Raw genomic sequence first — 21,536 nt, 5'->3', positions numbered from 1 at the left:
ACGCTGTTAGGCCCTGAGCGGGGACGCAGTGCAGCGGGAGGGCCTGGGTTCCCCTATCCCTGCCACCCCCCCGTCAGGAGTGGCAGCCTCCCGATGTGGTCGTCTGGAGGCCTTCTGCTGCTCTGCCTGCCTGACTGTAGCACAAGCACCCAACCTTCCCCCGGCCAGACACCGAAAAATAATACAAAATAAAGGTTCAAAAGGGCTGATGGTGCCAAAAATATACACGACCGGAAACGGGGACGGAGGGCGGGACGTAAACGCTACACGGGGCATGGAAACCTGTCAAAAAGTACATGGTGATAAAAGCTATTGAGCGGTTAACTACTCACGTGGCTGGGCAGGGCAGGCGGCCAATGGGGAGGAAGCCATGGTCCAGCATGATGTGTTCCACCCTGCTCCAGGCGGGCTCTGGTGCACCAAACCCCCAGAGTAGGGAGGCTCGCTTTTACTAGGGCAGCTGGGCAGCTTCAATGACTGGGCTCTCCCTCGTACACATCAGTCTCATCCTGTGCAAGAGTGTTCGTAGGCTGGCGCGGGCTGGACGGTGTTTCTTGCAGGCATTGAGGATGAGCATGGTCTGCGAAGCCAGGCACCTGACGGAGGACTTGCTGTCCTGCTGCAAGCCTTTCAGGACTAAGATTGAAAGGAAGGAAATGGAGGTCAGAGCCATGGGGCTCTGGAAAGCCCTGGCAGACCAAGCCAGCGCTGCACCTCTCGGCCCGCGACAAGGAGGCAGCAGGCTGGGAGGCGGGAGGCAGGGGACTAACAGGAACAACCACCAACCCTCACTAAACATCCCCGCTGCCCTCCACAGCTGGGGGAGCCCCCAGACACAGGCAAGAAGTCACAATGAACCCCATTCACTCACTATTTCTAGGACTGCCCCACCCCTGCAGTATCTGATGGCCTCATCCCTGCCTGTATTTATGCTCCCCCTTTCCCCCAGTGCACAGATGGGCACTTAAGCCCAGAGTGGGGAGATTCACAAAGGGGGCTTGGGCATTGTTAGGCTACGCCTAACTTCCGGTGCCCTGCTGCCCTCCAGGAAATGCTGAGGAGGAAGCTCAGCCATTCTCTAGCTCTGGTTGGGGCCCAGCTGTGAACCTGCTCTGGGAGTGAGGAGCCTGAGCTATGTCACCCCCCCTCCCCCTTTTCCCCAACAAATGTGGAGGAGACGCTGCTCTGCCCTGCGCTGGCCCAGGGGTCCGGGCACGCAGCAGGGAGGTAGATGACCGGACGTCACCTCAGTCTCCTTTGGAGCAGTGGCTTGACACCAGGCACCCCACCTGGAGGTGACTGCAACAAACCCTGGGCTAGTGAGTGCAAGGGGGGGAGGCAGGACCCCACCTTTGCTGTGTTGGGGGTGGGGGGCAATCGTCTGCAAAGGCCAGCCAGCTCAGGCCCAGTTTGGGGATTTGCCAGGCCACAGCTCTGAGGTCAGGGCTAAGTGCCTGGGCACATGCCAACCAGCAGACACCACAGGGTGAGGGGGAAGCTGATCAGGGGTTTGGGGATCTACATTTTACAACCCCTTGTGGCTCTCGCCCAAGATTACATTGCTGGCTTTGGAGATTGAACCCAGCCCATGGCCCTGGGCTATTCGTCCCTCTAGCGCTCAGTGCTCAAAGCGGGTACCACTCACCGTTGAAGATGGCATCCAACTTCTCCAGGCTCTTCTGGTCCAGCTGCCGGGCAGTGAGCCCTACACACACAAACAGCTCATCACATCCCTGCGTCCCCAACGAGGGTGTCAAAGTGTCTGTCACCCTCCAAGCAGCGGGGCTTTCCCCTGCCCCTCGCTGACCAGGACGGACTCCTGAGTCCCCAGGGGAAAGGGCGAGTCCCCAGGGATGGCTGTGGGGCTGGTTGCCAAAGGAGAGCATAGCGCCTTGAGGTTCCACTACCAAGAGCCCATGGTGGGGTGGGGGGAGGGGAGGATGGGGACTGCATGGGGAGCAGTGGGGTTCGAGGGGGCCCATCAGCCGATCAGGGCAGTTTGGGGTGAGCTTGCTCCTGCGGGTTTCTGACACCCCTGAGCCTTCATTCGGCAATCAGGAGCCCTGGGGTTACTTCTCGCTGCCAGCAGGGACTGAGGAGAGCCTGAAACTGGATCCAGCCCCCTGCTTAAGGGACCTCTCTGCTCTGTGGTTACCTAGAAACCTGATGGCCGCTTCTCTAATGGGAGCCTGTGGGTTTTCCAGAAAGGCCATGGTCTGGCAGAGGAAGGTTTCTGCCCTCCTCTTGTAGCACGCCACCTAGGAGCCAGAACAAGGGAGCACAAGGTTATTAAAGGCCTTTCCATCCTGCAGGCCAGGTTCCAGGTCTTTGGAGTGTCCTGCTTTCAGCCCTCTTTCCTGTGCCGGGGGGATCACGCAGAGGGACTACAGCCAGGGCCAGGTGTGGTCCCGGGGCTGGGGCTCGGTGTGGGCACGGAGCCGGGCAATGGAGGGCTCCCTCACCAGGCAGTCACAGCCTCGCCAAAGCTCCTTTTTCTGGAGGAGGGCACCGAGCTGGCTCCACCTTAGGAATTCCACTGCGCTCCTGAGGGTGTCCCAACACACCTGCAAAACAAGAGGGGCCGGGGCGAGTCGACAACGGTTACGGGAGCTGGAAGCCAGGGCCGTCCCTCGGCATACGCGCCTGCGTAGGGCACCATGAAATTTGGGGCACCAAATTGCCCCAAATTTCATGGTGCCACTAGGCGGCTGCATGCTGCACATGCAGCAGCCCCAGCCCCAGTGACCCGCCCTACACCTCAGCCAGCCCCGCCGCGGGCTGTGCCCACTACAAAGGGCAGGGCCATCCCTGGGGGGGGCCCAGACAACTCCCTCCGCCCGGCCTCTTCCCCTTCCCCCCTGCTCCGTCCCCAGCCCGCCCCCATTCCACCTCTTCTCCGCAAGCCTCTTCCCCCAGCGACCCCACACTCACCGGCACTGGCAGGAAGCGGAGCAACCGGTCCCAGCCCGCTCTCCTCCAAAAGAATTGCCCCCTGCACTCACCGGCGGTGGGAAGCGAAGTGCCACGGCTGGGAGCTGGCAGAGTAGAGCGGGCTGGGGCCAGGCTGCTCCGCTTCCCGCTGCTGTCAGTGAGTGTGTGTGTGGGAGGGATCCCTTTCCCCAAACCCCCTCCCTCGAGCGACATGGCTGGATGCGGGGCGAGGGAAGCAGAGCGGGCTACTCCCAGCTCTCCGCTAATCCCCCAGGCCACTCTGGGCCTGTGGGCCCCCCAAAAGTGGCCCCACACAGCTCCTGCCTCCCAGACCCTGGTGGAGGGGAGGAGGAGGCTTGGGACCCCACACAGCCCCACTGCGGGGCGGCTGGATAGGGCACCCGAATGGCTAGGGACGGCCTGGCTGAAAGCCACTAGCCTAGTTACCGGAGGCCGTGTGTGCGGAACGGTTCCCGGCCCGCGGCTGCTCGCGGAAGGGCGGAGGTTTGGCTAAGGCCATGGCTGGAGACCTGACTCAATTCCCAGCTCTTTCTGCAGGAACTCAGGCAAGTTGCTTTGGCCCAGGGCTACAAAGGGATTTAGGTGCCTAATGCCCATGGGCATTAAATACTTCTGAGGCACTAGGCCTCACGCTGTGCCTTAGTTCCCCACCTCATGGGGGGTAGGAGGGTGAATGCATTACTGCCGGGGGCATTTGGCTCCCAAGTGATGGGGGCCATGAGAGCGAGCGTGTGCACAGGCACCTGGGGCGGGGCGGAGGGGGGGCTTGGGCATGTCATGGCTAATAAGAGCTGTCCAGGCTGCTTGGCCAAGGGCACACTGGGTCTTGGGCACCATCCGGAGGCTGGGTAGCTCTGCTCCTGGTAGGGACCATGGCCAGGGTTGTGCTCTTCCCACCAGCACAGCCAGGGGAATGTGCGGAGGCCAGTGGCTGTAGGAGTGGTGAGCTGACCCCTCCGCCCACCCATTCTCTCAGCCTGGCTGCAGGGGGGAGTGTTGGGCTCAGAGGAGGCAGGGAAGACTCGGCAGTTGGGTGGGGCGCCATGGTCATGGTGCTACTGGACTCAACGTTCAAGTGATTTTGAGCACCTGATTGTCACAGCACTGAGCACCTGTCCTCTGCCGGCCAAACCCTTGAAAGGGGGGTGTCACATGTTGGCCCCCCCAACAAATTCCTGGTCACTCTGTAACGATCTCAGCTGCAGGCTCCAGCTCGTGGCCTCACCTGGGACACATTGGGACGCTCATCATGCAGCAGGAGGAGCAGCGGGACCAGGCTGCGGAGGACGTGCTCCTTCATCTTCCTCCTGCTGGGCCCCCTTACAAACTCCAGCAGGTGTTTAAAGAGGGTGATGGAGAGCACCCGGAGTTTGCTGGACTCCTGCAAGAGAGGACGTGGGGAGGAGACGCTGTGACGGTCGTGCTCACTCAGCGGGGTGAGCGCTCACTGTGTCAGAGATGTCTGCCCTGCGGGGGGTATTGCTAACTCACCCCCAGTCATACAGGCACAGCTGGGGCCAGAGCCTCATGGGCATAGCGCCACAGAAGGCAATAGAGATGCAGGTTTCCACCAGCTGAGGGGCTGGCCTGGTATCTTCTTGGCCAGAGAACCTGTTCTGTTCCTCCCGGGCCCCACAGGGTTTTGGTTTAAAGGCTCACGCCAGGGCGAGATCCTGCATCTTCGGTCTGGGCTGCCCTGTCCCTTCGGTCAGCTGGGGATCCAGGAGACCCTGGGAAGAGCTTTAGCTGGGCCTGTGCCACTACTAAATAAAGAGCGGCCGGGTCCCAGCAGAGTTCGGGAGGGCTGAGGGTAGGATTTAGCGTTGTGAGAGCTGGGGAGGTGGGTGGTCCCTCCAGGAGCCCCCACTGGGACGTTACCCCTGGAAGGCAGTAATGGATGGGTCCCTTTCTCCCACCCACTTTGATCTTGCCGTGCAGTGGGGAACTGAACATCAGTCTGGTGAACACGCTGGCGGGGGCTACTTTTTTTGTGGTTACAAAAGGCCTGGGGAGAACTAGCCCCTCCTTTGATGCTGCCCTGCCATGAGAACGAAGGGGAGAGGAAAGGGCGGTAGCTGCAGAACCTACAAACGGAGCCGTTTCCTTATGGAGCTGACAGGCCAGCTGTGGGATTCCTGGCCAGGGAGGGGAGGGGCAGGATTTTCACCAGGGTACCATCACTTGTTACCCTGGAAGCCAGGAAGAGCATTGCGGCACCCTGTGCTGCAGAGGCCCCCTCGCTGCATGCAGGCTCAGGAATGCATGTTCTTCCCTCAAGGGGAGCCTCGTCCCCAGGCTGCCCTGATCCTTGTCAGCAGTCCTGCAGGACACCAGGGTTCCCACCCTTACTGCCATATGCTCTGATGGAGAATGGGGTAGCAGAGGAAGGCGGGAATGGGGTCACGTCATTTACGACAATCCTTTTTCTGGCTCGGGCCATAGCATAGGTCCCGCTAGCCCACCCGCCAGCCCCCATTCACACGTCTGTGGCTTGAAGGGTCTCCCGCAGGCCCTCAGGCCTTACATCGTGAAAGAACGGCAGGAGTTTCTCAGCCACTTGCACAGCCACGGGGCTGGCGCTCTGCCTGTCCATGCCGGTGAGGATGTCTTTCAGCACGGTGATGGCATTGGAGATGACGTCCCTGTCTGCCTCGTGTAGCTGTTCCACGAAGTCTGGCAGCAGATGCTGGAGTTTCCCCACCTGTGTGAAATGAGGAGCTGCTTTACGAAACACCCTCCGGTGACCCAACAAGCCATTTCCAAAACAACGTCTGCCTCCCCTGGAGACAGAGGCACGGGAAGTAGGAGTGCAGGGGGTGCCTGGCCTTTGTCTCTTGTTCTGCAGGGCAGGGCCTGGCTCCTGCGGGGTGCGTCTCTGGGTGTGTGCAGCACCTGGCACAGCTGGGCCTGATTGTGTCTGGGGTCTCTGGGATCCAAAGAACCCTAGCACTAGAGTAGCAGCAGAGCTGCGGACTCTAGACCCCCAGGGAATGCTGGCGACACCAGTGATCAGGGACGCCCGGACAGAGCCATTTTGCTTCAATTAGGAACCAGTTTTTCCTACGAATCCCCTTTTTAAGCCTCGTACGTTTTAACTGTTGATAATGGAGCGGCTGGTGTAAGATTCAATTCATAAAGAATTAAAGAGGATAATTTCATTAATGCCAATCAACATGGGTGTATGGAAAATATTTCCCGCCAAGATCATTGCTATCTGTTTTTCGATGAGATGACAAGTTTGGTAGTTAAAGGAAAGAGCATTGGCATAGTGTATACAGACTTCTGTAAGGCGCTTGAGTTGGCCCCGCACGGCAGTTTGATCGGAAACCTAGAACGATACAAAAGTAACGTGGCCCACAACAGTTGGATTATCAACTGGCTGATAGGTCTCAAAATGTAATTGTAAGCTGGGAATCAGCATTACACTGGTGTGTTTCCAGTGTGGTCCCAGCAGGGATTGGGTCTTGGCCCTATGCCATTTAACATTTTGATCAATGACCTGGAAGAAAACATAAAATCATCACTGATAAAGTTTGCAGATGACACAAGAATTGGGTGAGTGGTAAATAATGAAGAGGACAAGTCACTGACACAGAGCGATCTGAATCGCTTGGTAAACTGGGGGGGGCAAGCAAACAGTATGTGTTTTCATATGGCTCATTGTAAATGAATACATCTAGGAACAGGATGGGGGACTCTGTCCTGGGAAGCAGAGACTCTGAAAAGGACTTGGGAGTGCTGGTGGAGAATCAGCTGAACAGGAGCTCCCAGTGTGGCGCTGTGGCCAAAAGAGCTCATGTGATCCTGGGATAAATAACAGAAGAATCTGGAGTGGGAGTATTTGGCACTGGTGTGACCAACTGCTGGGATCCACGGTCCAGTTCCGGTGCCCACAATGCAAGACCAATGTTGATAAATTGCAGAGGGTTCAGAGAAGAGTCCTGAGAATGATTAAAGGATTAAAAACCATGTCTTATCGTGAGAGACTCAAGAAGCTCGATCTATTCAGCTTAACAAAGAGAACATTGAGGAGTGCCTTGATTACTGCCTATAGGTATCTCCCTGGGGAACAAATATTTACTATAGTCAAGAAAGTCACACTAGGCATTCATCATTCCTGTCCCTGGAAGACCACATTGGTTGAACAGCTGCCTTACCTCCTTTTCACTTTATCCAAGAATAATGGGTCACTACAAAAAGTAATTTGCCCTCTGCTGATACTCACACCTTCTTGTCAACTGTTGGAAATGGGCCACCTTGATTGCATTGGCTTCATTACCACGACAAAAGTAATTTTTCCCTCCCTCGGTATTCACCCCTTCTTGTCAACTGTTGAGAATAGGCCACTTCCACCTTAATTGAATTGGCTTGTTACTACTGATCCCCCACTTGGTAAGGCAACTCCCATCCTTTCATGTGCTATATATATATATCTATTCTGCTTCCTGTATTTTTCACTCCATGCATCTGATGAAGTGGGTTTTAGCCCACGAAAGCTTATGCCCAAATAAATTTGTTAGTCTCTAAGGTGCAACAAGGACCCCTCGTTGTTTTTGCTGATACAGACTAACACGGCTACCACTCTGAAACCTATCGAGTATCCGGTTCTCTTTGTCAGCAATGGAGAACTGCTTCAGCCCAATTGGCATATCGCCTTGTCACGGAGTTCTCGGGCGATACTCTGGAACTGCTCCCTACGAAGCCAGGCAGGACTCTGGGGAAGTCTCCTTTCTGTGAGCAGACTGTCTTCAGGACACACAGCTCACACAACTTCCACCTTCCTGGGTCTGACCTCGGAGCATTCAGCATCCTCTGCCCCTCCATGCTCTTCCCACAGCAAGTCCGCTCAGGCGGGCTCTTGGGGAAGCCAGAGGGTCCTGTCCCCCAATTCCACAGTCAGACGTGACTCTCAGCCAGCCAGTAAAACAGAAGATTATTAGACGACAGGACCGTGGTCTAAAACAGAGCTTGTAGGTGCAGAGAAGAGGACCCCTCAGCCAGGTCCATTTTGGGGGGCAGTGAGCCAGACAACCACGTCTGCACTTCACTCCATGTCCCCAGCCAGCCCCAAACTCTCTCCAGCCCCTCCCCCTCTGGGCTTTGTCCCTTTCCCAGGCCAGGAGGGCACCTGATTCATTTGTTCTCCAACCCTTTAGCTCTCACCTTGCAGGGGGGAAGGGCCCAGGCCATCAGTTGCCAGGAAACAGGGTGTTGGCCATTCTCTGTGACCAGACCCCTGCACACACCTGCCCTCTAGGGCTCTGCAATGATCATACACCCTTATCCCACCCCCTAGATACTTAAGAACTGCCTAGGGGAAACTGAGGCACCCCCACAATATTCAGAGGAAACATTAAGAACAGTCCCGCTTTATCACACGCCTCTCTCCCTTAGTAGCAACACCATCACCGGGGTTTCTATACTTTGACGAGGTGCTGCAGAATAATGGGGCGTTCATATTATTGATCCAACTTGTCAGAAATTAGTTGTCATTCCTTTTCACAAGCTTCATGTTTTCAGCCAGTGTGCTGGTCCTGAGCTTCAGGTTTTTCGCTGCGCGGTTGGCTTGGAATGACTTTGTGCCAGGTTTTTCTCTCACGGTTTCCAGCATGTGGATGGTACGGTGTGTCAGTTTATCTGCAGATGCCAACAAAGTATCTCAATGCTGAAGCAATTCAGAGAGACGACAGCTCAAACAACGTGTCATACGTTATGTCAAGATCCATCAAGAATTCAGGGGACTGACTTCTTTTCAGCAGCCCAACAAACATAGACCTCTCTTGGTGTGTCATGAGATGCAGCCTGAAGGGGAAGGCCCAATGACTGCGATTATGCCAGACAGCAAATACAGTGCAATATGAACCTGACACCCCCAATCTTTCTCAGCTGCTCAGCCACTTTGTTCTGTCTTGGTTTTAGGTGAGCGGCTGTAAAGCGTATACAGTTTGTCAAAGATTTCCAAGTGATTTACAGCTCTTACTTCAGTTAACGTTTCAGCAGCTGCCAAATCCAACCTGTGGTTCAAACATGACCTCGCTAGACCATTTGGGTACTTCTTCACAATACAGCTCGCTACGCCAGAGTTCTTGCCAAGCATAACACCAGCACCATCACTCGCAAATGCTACAAGAGTCATTGTGATCGGAATTCTATTTCTTGAGGCATTTCAGCCCACAATCTACAGTGCCTGAAGCCGCCGAATGTGGAAGCGCAATCAGATCAAGAAACATGAAGTGAGGATCATCGTCTTCAAAGTGTCACATTTTAAATAGATTCTAATTGTCGATTCATTGCTCAGAGTAGTTGATTCATCAATAGACATGGCAATCTTTCCATCACTCTCCGGCATCTGAGCACACATTTGTCGTTTGCAATGCTTTCGGTGCATTGCAGACGAGATAGGGTCTAGCATGTCTGTAGCACTGAATGATGAGTCCTTTTGGGGGAGGGATAGCTCAGTGGTTTGAGCATTGGCCTGCTAAACCTAGGGTTGTGAGTTCAATCCTTGAGGGGGCCATTTAGGGATCTGGGGCAAAAATTGGGGATTGGTCCTGCTTTGAGCAGGGGGTTGGACTAGATACCTCCTGAGGTCCCTTCCAACCCTGATATTCTATGATTCTATGACTGATACCAACATCTACACCATGTAGTATCTGGAATTCAGTTCAATCGGGGTGATCAGCGTAAGGTTTGCTACGTTTAGCAATGTAATATGCCATTTGCTGTTCCTGCACCGTTGTGTCAGGTTCTGGTTTTGTCATGTTAACCACCACTTCAACTTCAAAAATTGTGGTTTCTGCTTCTTTCGAAAGCTGTAAAGCTAATGCGGAGGCAGTTGAATCTTTCTCTTCCTTTATCTTCATGGGCAGAGATGTTAATTTGGACTTTCAGCTAGGTCCATAAGGAGAAACAGAAAACTACCACCACCCGACTGCTATGGAGAGACCTTGGTGAAACTTTGCTACAGATAAGGCATCCAAGCTTACCATCATGGCAGGACAACCAAGGATAATCCCTCTTCTTCAGCATCCACTAACCAGACTTCATGCCAGCTGGTCTTTGGCTGTTGAAGGGTAATCTTCACGGTTCGCTTTCACTGCAATAGCCACCTCAGTGAACTCCATTCCAGGAAGAGCTCTGTTTTTGTGTTTGTGTCTGCAGTCGATGCACGGCTGCTGCTGTCTTGGTCAGCGTCTTTAGCCTTCCCAAAGAAGTAGTTAGGAATAGAAGAATTCCTAATTCTCTTTTCACTGCATCAGAGGGCTGCTGGCTGTAACAGTCAGTTGTGCCGGAGATGTGAATCCTGTGATTTAGCTTAGCTACTGTGTACGTTCTGGATCGACTACCACATTGTTGTCTGGTGTTGTTTAACATCTTTATTAATGACCCGGATGTAGATAGAGAGAGCAGAGTGGTCAAGTTTGCAGATGACACAAAGCGAGGAGGAGTTGCCAATACTTTGAAGGAAAGAGCTAAAATTCAGAGGGATCATGGTAAATTGGAAGACTGGGCTATAGACAACAAAATGAACTTCACCAAAGACAAATGTGAGGTGCTACATTTAGAGAAGAAAAAACAAATGCACAGATACAGAATGGGGGATAACCGGCTTGGCAGCAGCACTGCTGAGAAGGATCTGGGAGCTGCGGTGGATCACAGCCTCCGCATGAGTCAGCAAAGCGATGCTGTTGCAAAAAAGCAAATGCAATTTTAGGTTGCATTAACAGAGGTATAGCTTGCAAGTCATGGGAGGGGATAGTACCACTCTACTCAGTGCTGGTTAGGCCTCAGCTGCAATACGGTGTCCAGTTTTGGTCACCAATGTCTAGAAAGGATGTGGAGAAACTGTAATGGATCCAGAGGCGAGTGACAAAGATGATCAGAGGGATGGAACACAAGCCATACGAGCAAAGGTTGAAGGAACTGGCTATGTTTAGTTTGGAAAAGAGGAGATTAAGGGGGGACGTGCTAATGGTCTTCAGATACTTGGAAGGCTGCCCAAAAAAAGATGGCGAAAACTTGTTCTCTCTTGCCACAGAGGGCAGGACAAGAGGGGATGGGTTCAAACGACAGCACGGCAGATTTAGATTAAATCTCAGGAAAACCTTCCTAACTGTAAGAAGAGTAGGACAATGGGACAGACGACTAGGGAGCTTGTGGAAGCCCCTTTGCTGGAGGTTTATAGAAGGAGGCTTGAGCCACCTGTCTGGGCTGGGATAGACACAACAAATCCTGCATCTTGGCAGGGGGCTGGACGAGCTGACCTTGCGATCCCTTCTCACCCTGCGGTTCTATGAGAGGTGTCCCAGAGCACCAGGAGAGGGTTTCGGCGTGTTCTGCCTCGACTATAGCGCTGGCTAGAGTCACGCTCTCTCTCTTCGGCCCAATGGCGATACCCAGTGGGAGACTGAGAGACACCCTCAGGCCATGGTGGGGACACACGGCGCTCCTTCCCTTGCTGCAGGGGCTGGAACTTACGGCCAAGGGGGCGACGCCAGCCTCTTGTTGAGAGACATCGTGATGCTGGCGCAGCGGCCGTTCCTGCAGCCTGTCGAGCAGCTCCCGTAGGACCTTTCCTGCGGTCTTGGGGTGGGATGTCAGCACCCTCCACATCTCCACAGCAACGCTGCAAAGGGAGAGAGCCGATTTCACCTGGCCAGAGCCCTGCCAGCCTCCAGCACCCACCGCCACCCGCACCCTGCTGGGTCTCCCGCCCACGGCCGGCCCTTTGTTGCCCTCCTGCTGCAGCAAGGGCCCCCACTGCCTGGCGCAGGCTGCATGGGGGCCGGGTCTGAGTGTCAGCCCCGGGGGAGGCCGAGGGCTGCCATATGGGGTTTTGCAGGCTGGCCTGTCTCCACGGTATGTCAGCCTGCAAAACCCTCCAGAACAAGCAGCAGCTCTGCAGGGAGCAGGAGGTCTCTGGAAGGTTCTGCACGCCCCTGGCCCTGGCAGCGGGACCAGTCTGGGGGACCCGGAGCGCAAGCGGCAGCAGCCCCAGCCCCGTACCTGTCACATGACAGCGAGCAGCCCAGCAGGGTTGTGACCACCTCCTCGCTGTACTGGTCACCCAGCACGACAAGGGCCTTGAGCAGCTGCTGCTGGGCCAGCGGCTCGCTGATGGAGTCCAGGTTGTGGTACACGCTCAACACAGCCTCCGACACCTGGAAGGGAAATGGGGAGATGGGAGCTTTGGCTTCCTCGCGCTGCTGTTGATCTGGGGTGCCAGGGACCTGCCGCACCTGAGAGCCATCTGCCCTCCCACATCCTCTTCTCCAGCTCCAGGCCTAGAACACAGGGCCAATTCCCGGCCTATCGATTCACAGACTGCAAGGCCACAAGCGGCCATGGAGATCACCTAGACTGACCCCCGCATTGCACAGGACCTGCCCCCCAGTAATGCCGAGCGCCCAGAGAAAGAGTCTCCCACGGATGGGCTCCCCCAGCAGGCTGTTCTCACTGCAGCTCTTACCCTCTCCAAACTTGGGCTGGGGACCCACAGGATCACATGCAGCATGTGCCTGGCCGCCACCGAGTCATGGACGCTGGTGTCTCTCATGCCCTCGATAGCAGTGAGGAGGAAGTCCATGCGCTCGGATGGGTTGAAGTACTTCCCAAACATCTGAAACAAACCTGCCAGTGAAACCCCTTTTGCTGCCCAGTGCGGTTCCAGTCGGACCGAGCAGCCAGGACTGGCCCAGCCAGGAGTGCAGGCAAAGCCCGCTCTGCCGGGACAGGGCTGGGTTACTGCACCTGGGACGCACAGCACCCAGCCAGCAATCAGGAGCTGTCGTGCATGGCACAGGCCAGCGTGGCAGTGCACGGGGGCACAATACTGCACAGCATGGATACACTCTCTAGTGCTCAGCAGGGGCTGGCAATGGTGCGTGGACGCAATGATGCCTTGGAGAGCATTAATCTCTGGGGAAGCTCCCCCCACACCTGACAAGGAGCTGGGATCAGGTTTGGATGAGATCCAGTGCATCTTGGGATGTGGCATGGAGGGAGGCATATTGGCCCGCAATAGTAGAAGCCTTGCCAGCAGATTGAGGGAAGTGATTATTCCCCTCTATTCGGCACTGGTGAGGTCACATCTGGCCCCCCACAAGAGAAAGGATGTGGACAAATCGGAGAGAGTCCAGCAGAGGGTAACGAAAATGATTAGGGGGCTGAAGCACATGAATTATGAGGAGAGACTGAGGGAAGTGGGCTTATTTAGTCTGCAGAAGAGAAGAGAAGAGTGAGGGGGGATTTGATAGCAGCCTTCAACTACCTGCGGGGGGTTGGGGGGGGGGGGCGTTCCAAAGAGGCTGGAGTTCGGCTGTTCTCAGTGGTGGCAGATGACAGAACAAGGAGCAATGGTCTCAAGTTGCAGTGAGGGAGATGTAGGTTGGATATTAGGAAACACTATTTCACTAGGAGGGTAAGAAGCACTGGAATGGCTTACCTAGAGAGGTGGGGAATCTCCATCCTTTGAGAGTTTTAAGGTCAGGCTTGACAAAGCCCTAGCTAGGATGATTTAGTTGGGGTTGGTCCTGCTTTGAGAAGGGGGTTGGACTAGATACCTCCTGAGGTCTATGATTCTATGAGATGGAGTGGGCCATAGGCAGGCTCCGGCCCAGCTGGATGTGGTCAGTCACACGCCTGGGTCTGTCCTTTCTCCCTGACTCCTAGGGTCTTAATTTCTCTCTCCTGATAACTCTGGGCACAACAATCGCAGGAAGCATTGACGGTAGTTACCATGGCGATATTGCTGGTGTTGGTGAACCAGGTGACCCAGAAGGTGTTCTCCGCTCGCCACTCCCTGAGGACCTGCAGATACTCTGCACTCTGGTTTGCCAGCATCGTGCCTGAACCAGGGAGGGGAAACAGAGAGCAGGCAATATAAATCAGAGGTTAGCTTTGGAAACGGGAGTTTTGCAAGGAAGTTTAGAGACAAGTACATCTAAGAAACATACCGTAAATTCAGGCCAATAACCTTCCCCCGCCCCACCCCCCAGAAAACTAAACAAACTAACCCCCCTGGAAGAGTAAAAATAAACCAGGCAGAAGTGCAGCAGCAGTGTGAGGTTCTCCAGTTGATTGCACTGAACGCAGCATGTAGGATTACCAGCCCTGTGGGCAGGTAGCGCATGTGGGCATTTGGTCCAAGGAGCTACTGGCCCTCGGAGACCAGGAGGCCAGAGGATCTGAACTGGTGGAGCCAAGGGAGACAGCGAGTTACATAGAGGAGACTTTTAGGAATGCAGTAGAGTGGTCCCACCCCCAGTCTGACAGCCTCTGTGCTGCTGAGGAGGGTGAAAGTTTCTGGGAAGGAGAACATTGAGCTGGAGCAGAGGGAGACGATCCCATAGTTGGGACCCCCCTTCCAGATGAAGTCAGGATATCCTCTCACACTGAGGCTGCCCCTCCTGAGGCAGGAACACCAGTTACAAAGAAAAGCCAGTTAATAGTAACGGGGGATTCAATCAATAGACATGTAAGCAGTTGGGTTTGTGATGAGTGGGAGAACGGCATGGTAAATTGCCTGCCTGGTGCAAAGGTTGCAGCTCTCAGGAGACATCCAAACAAACTTATGTGCAGTGCTGTGGTATGTAAGCTAATGTTTAAATCGGCCTCTGTACAAGATAGCGAATGTGACAGTGAATTTTATAAAAGTCTCCAGATCTGATCCCTGGTAAGCCTGACTTCAGTACCAGGCAAATTGTTGAAACGATAGGAAAGAACAGAATTAACAGACACATAGGTGAACACAGTTTGTTGGGGCAGAGTCAACATGGCTTTTGTAAAGGGAAATCATGCCTCACCAATCTACTAGAATTCTTTGAAGGGGGTTAACAAGAATGTGGAGAAGAGTGATGCAGTGGAAATAGTGTACTTGGACTTTCAGAAAGCCTTTGACAGGGTCCCTCACCAAAGGCTCTTAACCAAAGTAAGCTGTCACGGGATAAGAGGGAAGGTTCTCTCAGGGGTCAGTGGTTAAAAGATAGGAAGCAAACAACAGGAATAAATGGTCAGTTTACACAGTGGAGAGAGGTAAAGAGCGGGGCACCCCAAGGATCTGTGTTGACACCAGTCTAGTTCAACATAGTCATCAATGATCCAGAAAAAGGGGAAACCAGTGAGGTCGCAAAATTTGCAGATGATACAAAATGACTCAAGATAGTTAAATCCAAAGCAGAGTGTGAAGAGCTACAAAGGGACCTCACAAAACTGGTGGACTGGGCAACAAAATGGCAGATGACATTCACTATTGATAAATGCAAACTGGACACCACAATCCCAACTATACATACACAATTATGGGGTTTAAATTACCACTCAAGAAAGAGATTTTGGAGTCATCGTAAAGCGTTCTCTGAAAACATCCACTCACCGTGCAGTGGCAGTTAAAAAAGCCAAACAGAAGGTTGGGAACCATAGGAAAGGGATAGATAATAAACCAGAAAAATGTCAGAATGCCTCGATACAAATCCAATGTGCGCGCCCACACCTTGAATACCGCATGCAGTTCTGGTCGCCCCATCTCAAAACAGATATACCAGAATTGTAAAAGGTGCAGAGAAGGGCAACAAAAATGATGAGGGGTATGGAAGAGCTTCCATATGAGGAAAGATTAAAAAGACTGGGGGCAAGTCTACACTTCAACCACTCTATCGCCATAGCTGGACCGGCGCTGTAGCGTTGAAGAGAAGATGGTCCTCTGCCAACAAGCTCTTAATCCACCTCCCGGAGAGGCGCTAGCTATGTCAGTGGGAGGGGTGCTTCTGCCAACAGGGGTGTGGATTTTTCACAGCCCTGAGCAATGGAGTGATAACAATATAGGTCTACAGTGTAGACCTGGGACCATTTAGTTTAGAAAAGAGCTGACTAAGGGGGGAGATGACAGAGGTCTATAAAATCATGACTGGTGTGGAGAAAGTGAATAGGGAAGTGTTATTTACCCCTGCACAGAACATGGGAAGTAGGGGTCACTTTCTGAAATTAATAGGCAGCAAGTTAAAAGCAAAGAAAAGAAGGTATCTCTGCACACAATGCACAGGCAACCTGTGGAAATTGTTGCCGTGGGATGTTGTGAAGCCTAAAAGTATAATTGGGTTCAAGATAATCAGGACTAATGCAACCCCAGACTTTGTATGTCCCTAAACCTCAGACTACCAGAAGCTGGGACTGAATGTGAGGGGATGGATCACTCAAAATTTCCCTTTTCAGTACATTCTCTCTGAAGCATGAGGCACTGGCCGTTATCAGAAGACACAATACTGGGCTAGATGAACTGATCTGAGTCAGTATGTCCATTCTTATGTGAGTTATGAAGAGTAGAATATGGACAAGGGAAGCTAAAGACATCAGGGGAAAGTCCATGGCTTGAAGGACTATGGATCCAAAGGAGGGTTTTTTTAAAAAGTGTATTAGGAACAAAAGAAATCCGAGCAATGGTGTAGGCTCATTACTAGATGGAGATTGTTTAAAAGGATGCAGAAAAGGCAGAAGTGTTCACTAAATATGTTTCCCATGTTTGGAAACCCCATGTCAATGTGTTTAGGAAGGACAAGGGTCTCCAGTGCTCTTACATTTTTGCCGCAGCATGAAGGCGTAGAGGTGGTGAAGTCCCTCCATAGCCGATCGGCAGATCTCCTGCTCCTGCTCAGCACTGCACAGAGTGAGACAGCCCACCAGCTGGCCCAGGACTCTGAACTCCTCCACTCCCTGACGGAGAGAGGGAGCAAGGGGAGTCACTCGCCCCTGCAGGCCCAGCGCAGCGTGTCCCCCTGGCATTGCACTAGCAACGGGCTAGAACCGGGGGAGGCAGAGCCCAGTGCAGAGAGACTGGGGACAATGAGAGCAGGAGGAGCCATGGGGCCCATCACCAGGGACTGAGGGAAGCTCAGCAGGGATGGGAAGTCTGGGTAGCAAAGTCAGCAAACGTTGCCCTCAAGTGGGGACCTGGGTAAGGAATGAACCAACATCCAGTCTCCATCTCAAGGGCAAGCTCCTAATCCCAGCCCCTTCTCCCATCCCCCTCCCTCCACTGATCTCAGGTCCAGGAGCGTGAGGTCACCTTGGACTCCTCTTCTCTGCATTCCGCCTCTCTCACTCCATCCTGGAGCTCCCCACAACCCCCACTTTCTGCGCCGCACCCAGCCTGCCGGCTCTCTCCTGCCGGCTCTCTCCTGCAGCCTTGTCCTCTAGCCTCCCCCTCCTGCCAGACCTTCCCTTGCCCATCCTGCAGCCCCTGCGCTCGCTCTCTGCACTTCCCCATGTCGCACCAAGCCCCTTGCCCTCCTCTCCTGGGGTCTGCACAGCCTCCCCTGACCCACTCCCCATTGCTCTGGCTCCTTTGGCCCCTCCCATCCCTTTCACTGTGTCCCCTCCCACCTCCCTCCTTCTCTTCTGCTGCCCCAGCCTCTGGGGGCATAAAATCCAAGTGCCCCCCTCCAGCTGCCGGAGGGGAGGCCCTGCAATAGGGGGGATGGAGCAGCTGCAGCAGCTCAATGGCCCTGAGCACCCAGAGCAGGGGGTCTTCATCTGGCAGCCTGGCAGGAGCTGATGCCAAAGCATCCCAGGGGCAACTGACAAAGGGCGTGAACAGACACCTGGGTTCAGAGGGTGCTCTCAGGGCGATCCTGTGTAAATCTGCTGACCCTGCGGAGCAGACTTTGGTCCTAGGGGAACAGCGGGGAGAGTCCTTGGAGATAGAATGATGGGGCTCCACCCAAGGCCCACTGGAGTCAGAGGACAGACCCGTCCACATCAGGCCTCATTAGATTGGACTCCTACCGAGGATCTTGCTGAGTCACTATTCCAGGCCCGGGTTTTCCCTGCCAGGGAGCGCTGCACCGCGAGGCTGCTCAGTGCAGTTAGGAGACGGCCAGAGTCACAGGCTGCTCACCTTGAATTTGTGTTGACCAGAGATGAATTTGGTCAGCCAGGTGATTCTTCCCACTGCCCTCAGCCGCACATGCACCTCCTTGGATGCTGTCCAGGGGAGCAGGACCTGAGAGAAACAGATTGGGACAAATTGTGAAGGAGAAGGACCAAAAAATAGCACAAGCACATAGAGTGAAAATCAGAAAGGCTAAGGCAAAAATGAGTTCGAACTGGCAAGGGACATAAAAGGCAATCAGAAGCAGCTCTGTAAATGCATTAGGAGCAAGAGAAAGACAAAGGAAAGTGTGGGGCCACTACTCAGCAGGGAAGCAGAGCAAATAATGGATGATACAGACAAAGCCAAGGTGTTTAATGCCTTTTTTGCTTCAGTTTTCACTAAAAAGGTTAATGGCGACTAGATGATGACCACAATATTAACAACAAGGGGGAAGGAATACAGGCCAGGCTAGGGAGAGAACAGATAAAAGACAATTTAGGTCAGTTAGATGTATTCAAGTTGGCAGAGCCTCATGATATTCACACGAGATGGAGCTAGACAAAGCAATCTCTGAACCTTTAGGAGGGCTGAGGTCCCAGAGGACTGGAGAAGGGCAGCCACAGAGCCTATCTTCAGAAAGGGGAACAAGGAGGCCCCAAGGAATTATCCACCTGTCAGCCTATCTTTGGTACCCAGAAAGATTATTGAACAAATCCTCAAAGAGGAGTTATCACTGACTCGCTGGCAAACTGGGAGGGTGTCTGAAGTGGGGTCCCCCAGGGCTGTGTCTGGGTCTAGTATTGGTCAATATTTTCATGAAGAACTTGGTTAAGGGAGAGGAGAGTGTGCTTGTCAAGTTGGCAGATGGCACCAAGCTGGGGAGAGTTACAAGCACTTTGGAGGACAGATTAGAATTCAGAATCAGCTTGCCAAATTGGAGAGTTGGTCTGAAGTCAACAAGATGAAATTCAGTCAAAACAAATGTGATGTAACGCACTTAGGAAGGAAAAATCCAATGCATAAAAAGAAAGTGGGGGATAACCGGCTAGGTGGCAGGACTGCAGAAAAGGATCTGGGGGTTATCCTGAATCTCACACTGAATAGGAATCAAGAGTGTGATGCTGTTGTGAAAGAGGGAAATGTCATTCTGAGGTGTATTGGCTTGGAGCACTGTGTCCAGTTCTTGGCACCCCGCTTGAAGAAAGATGTGAACAAACTGGGGCCCGTCCAGAGGACAGCGACAAAAATGATCAGCGGTTTAGAAAACCTGACCTATGAAGAAAGGGTGAATGACTTGGGCATGTTTCGTCTTGGGAAGACAGAGGGGGTACCTCCTAACACTCTTCCAATACGTTAAGGGCTGTTTTACAGAGGATGGTGACTAATTGTTCTCCACGTCCCCTGAAGGTAGGACAAGAAGTAGTGGGCTTAATCTGCAGCAAGGGAGATTGAGGTTAAATATTCGGAAAAAGTCTAAGGGTGGCTAAGCACTGGAACAGGTGATCTAGGGAAGTGGTGGACTCCCCATCATGGACGTTTTAAAAAAACAGGCTGAACAAACACTCCTCAGGGACGGTCGAGGAATGCTTGGCCCAGCCTCAGTGCAGGGGGTGGAGTAGATGACCTCTTGAGATCCCTTGCAGCCCTGCACTTCTGTGATTCCCTCTTCCCAAGCTCTGGGATTGAGAAGACCAAATATCTGCTGAGGACATTTCCCTCTTTTTGGAGCACAAACCACCCACAGAATCGACTTCCTGTGGCCCCAGAACTAGAACGTTGGGGGAATCTAGCTCTGGGCTCTGGCCAGTATTCGTGGGGCCCATGGTGAACACAAATGAATCCCGGGCTCAGATGAGGCTCAGTGGAGAACACGGCAGATCCTGCCCTCCTCCACCCCCACGCCATGCAGACGTTTTTCAGATATAGCGGGGGCACTTGGTCCTCCAGCCCAGGAACCTTTGTATAGAGCGTACTCTGACGAGCAGAAGGCACGGGGGTGTCCCATGCTTGGGATTAAATGGAGCTTTGGTCCCAGAGCCCCACCCCAGCTACAGGACTCATCCCCTTCTTGCCCCCATGCCTCCACACCTCCACGATGTTTTGCAGCACCACAAGGTTGGGCTTCTCATCCTCGCACACCAAGGCCTTCAGCAGCTCATCCATGGTGTTCAGAGTCTGCGTGCAGAGCAGAGGAGAAACCACAGCAAGTGGCGTTACCAAGCCAGGCAACAAACCAATGCCCTGGCGTGTGACATGCCCCAGGCCATGGTAGCCCCTGCTATTCCAGCTCACCCACTCACTTGTACCCGCAGGGGACCTACTGCAAACTCCTCCTGGCAACAGGACCCCACCCGCTTTTGCTGTCCCCAGGGAGGCCACTGCACACAGTCTAACGCATTAGAAGAGTCAGGAAGGACTCCGCATTTGAGGGGGAGGGGAGATTTCCAGCCAAGCTTCACTTCCCCTGGCCTGTATGCGTCTCAAGCAGCCGATCGATCTCAGGCCTGTGCCCCCAGCCATGCACTGGGGATGAATGTGCTTGTGAAGGGAGTGTCTGTACCCCACTAATTGCCAGTGCCTGTGAAGGATAAATGCCTACTACTGCTACCCTATGAGGGAGTTACTCCTTTATCTCCGGCGGTGGGGCTTGTGCTTTGGTACTGCAGGTCCTGAGCTGAAGCGCTGCCAAGGAGCTGTGATCATTACACTCTTATGCCAGCGCCAGGTAACCCAGGGGGCAGGGACACGAGCGACTTGCAGGATTCCCCCTCGGTTTGGGGCGGCTCCTCATGGCTAGTTTGGGGCTTACGTTGTTGTATAGAGCAGCCTCCACGCCCTGGTTGGTCTCTGCTGGAGGCAGGGAGAAGACGCTGGAGAAGCAGACGGTGAGCAGGCTGGATAGCTCCATTCCCCGCAGCAGTGGCTTCACTTTGCTAAGAGAAGAGACACGCGTAGATTGGAGGGCTGAGGCGAGACTGATGCACTGATGTTGGCCTCAGGCTCCCAGGACATGATGGGCAGGCTTCTGGGAAGCTGAGAGCAGGGCGCCAGCGGCACTGAGAGAGAGCCCCCCCTGGCGCAGGCTGTGCCACGTGCCAGGGCTCAGCCTGCCCAGCCTCTGAGCCACAGGGAGTCGCTGAGCTGCCGGTGGGATGCAGCTGGCACAGCTGGCGGCGACTCCGGTGGCTCCGCTCCGGCAGTGCCCAACTGCCCCTCTCCCCCCGGAGCCATCGCCTGCGGGCCCCAGAGGGGACCGGTCCAACCCCCTCGCTCCCTCCCCCACATCTTCACACGGCCACTTGGAGAGGTCGCCAGGCACCGAAGGATCCTCCACCACCAACCCACAGGTGCCATGTGCCCGGGGGAATCGGAAGACGGGGGAGGAGCAGAGGGGGCAATGCCCTGGAGAACTGGCCATGCCAAGAGGCTGGCGTGTCTGGCTGCACACAGCACTAGCTGGGGCTGGGCGGGCAGGCTGGGTACCTCAGCTCCATGACGGCGAGCATCGCTTGCTGACGCACCCCGCTGGTCAGGGAGTCGACGGACTCAAGATCAATCAGCTCCTGGGGAGACAATGTGGGGAAGTGCCAGCCGGGCTCCGAGCTCCCGTAAGGCTCCGGCTGGGGAGCAAAGCGCAGGGCCTGCAACACGTGGCCTCGGCAGACAGGTCGTCCTGCTGTGGGCTTGACGGTGTGCAGGGCTCCAGCTGGGGAGCGCA

General features: G+C 54.2%; 1 protein-coding gene across 1 annotated transcript; it reads right to left on the bottom strand.

The window, feature by feature from the left end:
* Positions 1-276: 276 nt before the first annotated feature.
* On the bottom strand, positions 277-21,312 carry LOC142069909 (maestro heat-like repeat-containing protein family member 7). Its single transcript, XM_075122669.1, has 15 exons — positions 21,302-21,312; positions 20,628-20,751; positions 19,907-19,993; positions 17,843-17,947; positions 16,524-16,659; positions 13,690-13,799; positions 12,422-12,571; positions 11,959-12,113; positions 11,431-11,578; positions 5,477-5,653; positions 4,178-4,333; positions 2,463-2,564; positions 2,156-2,258; positions 1,646-1,705; positions 277-636 (listed from the first exon to the last, which is right to left on the bottom strand). Exons 1-15 carry the CDS (start codon positions 21,310-21,312, stop codon positions 452-454), a joined length of 1,809 nt encoding a protein of 602 aa, XP_074978770.1. The 3' UTR covers positions 277-451.
* Between the last annotated feature and the right edge of the window lie 224 nt (positions 21,313-21,536).

This window comes from Caretta caretta, chromosome 23 (genome assembly GCF_965140235.1).
Source record: "Caretta caretta isolate rCarCar2 chromosome 23, rCarCar1.hap1, whole genome shotgun sequence".
Classification (NCBI taxonomy): domain Eukaryota; kingdom Metazoa; phylum Chordata; order Testudines; family Cheloniidae; genus Caretta; species Caretta caretta.
This window is presented reverse-complemented; position numbering and strand designations above follow the sequence as displayed.

What these genes read in the sequence shown, in the direction of transcription:
- LOC142069909 (XM_075122669.1), bottom strand. An exon ending in TGCTCGCTGTCATGTGACAG is followed by an intron (nt 11,579 to 11,958) that starts GTACGGGGCTGG and finishes CTCCCTTTGCAG; the next exon opens with CGTTGCTGTGGAGATGTGGA. An exon ending in TCCTGCCGTTCTTTCACGAT is followed by an intron (nt 4,334 to 5,476) that starts GTAAGGCCTGAG and finishes CCTCTCTTGCAG; the next exon opens with GAGTCCAGCAAACTCCGGGT.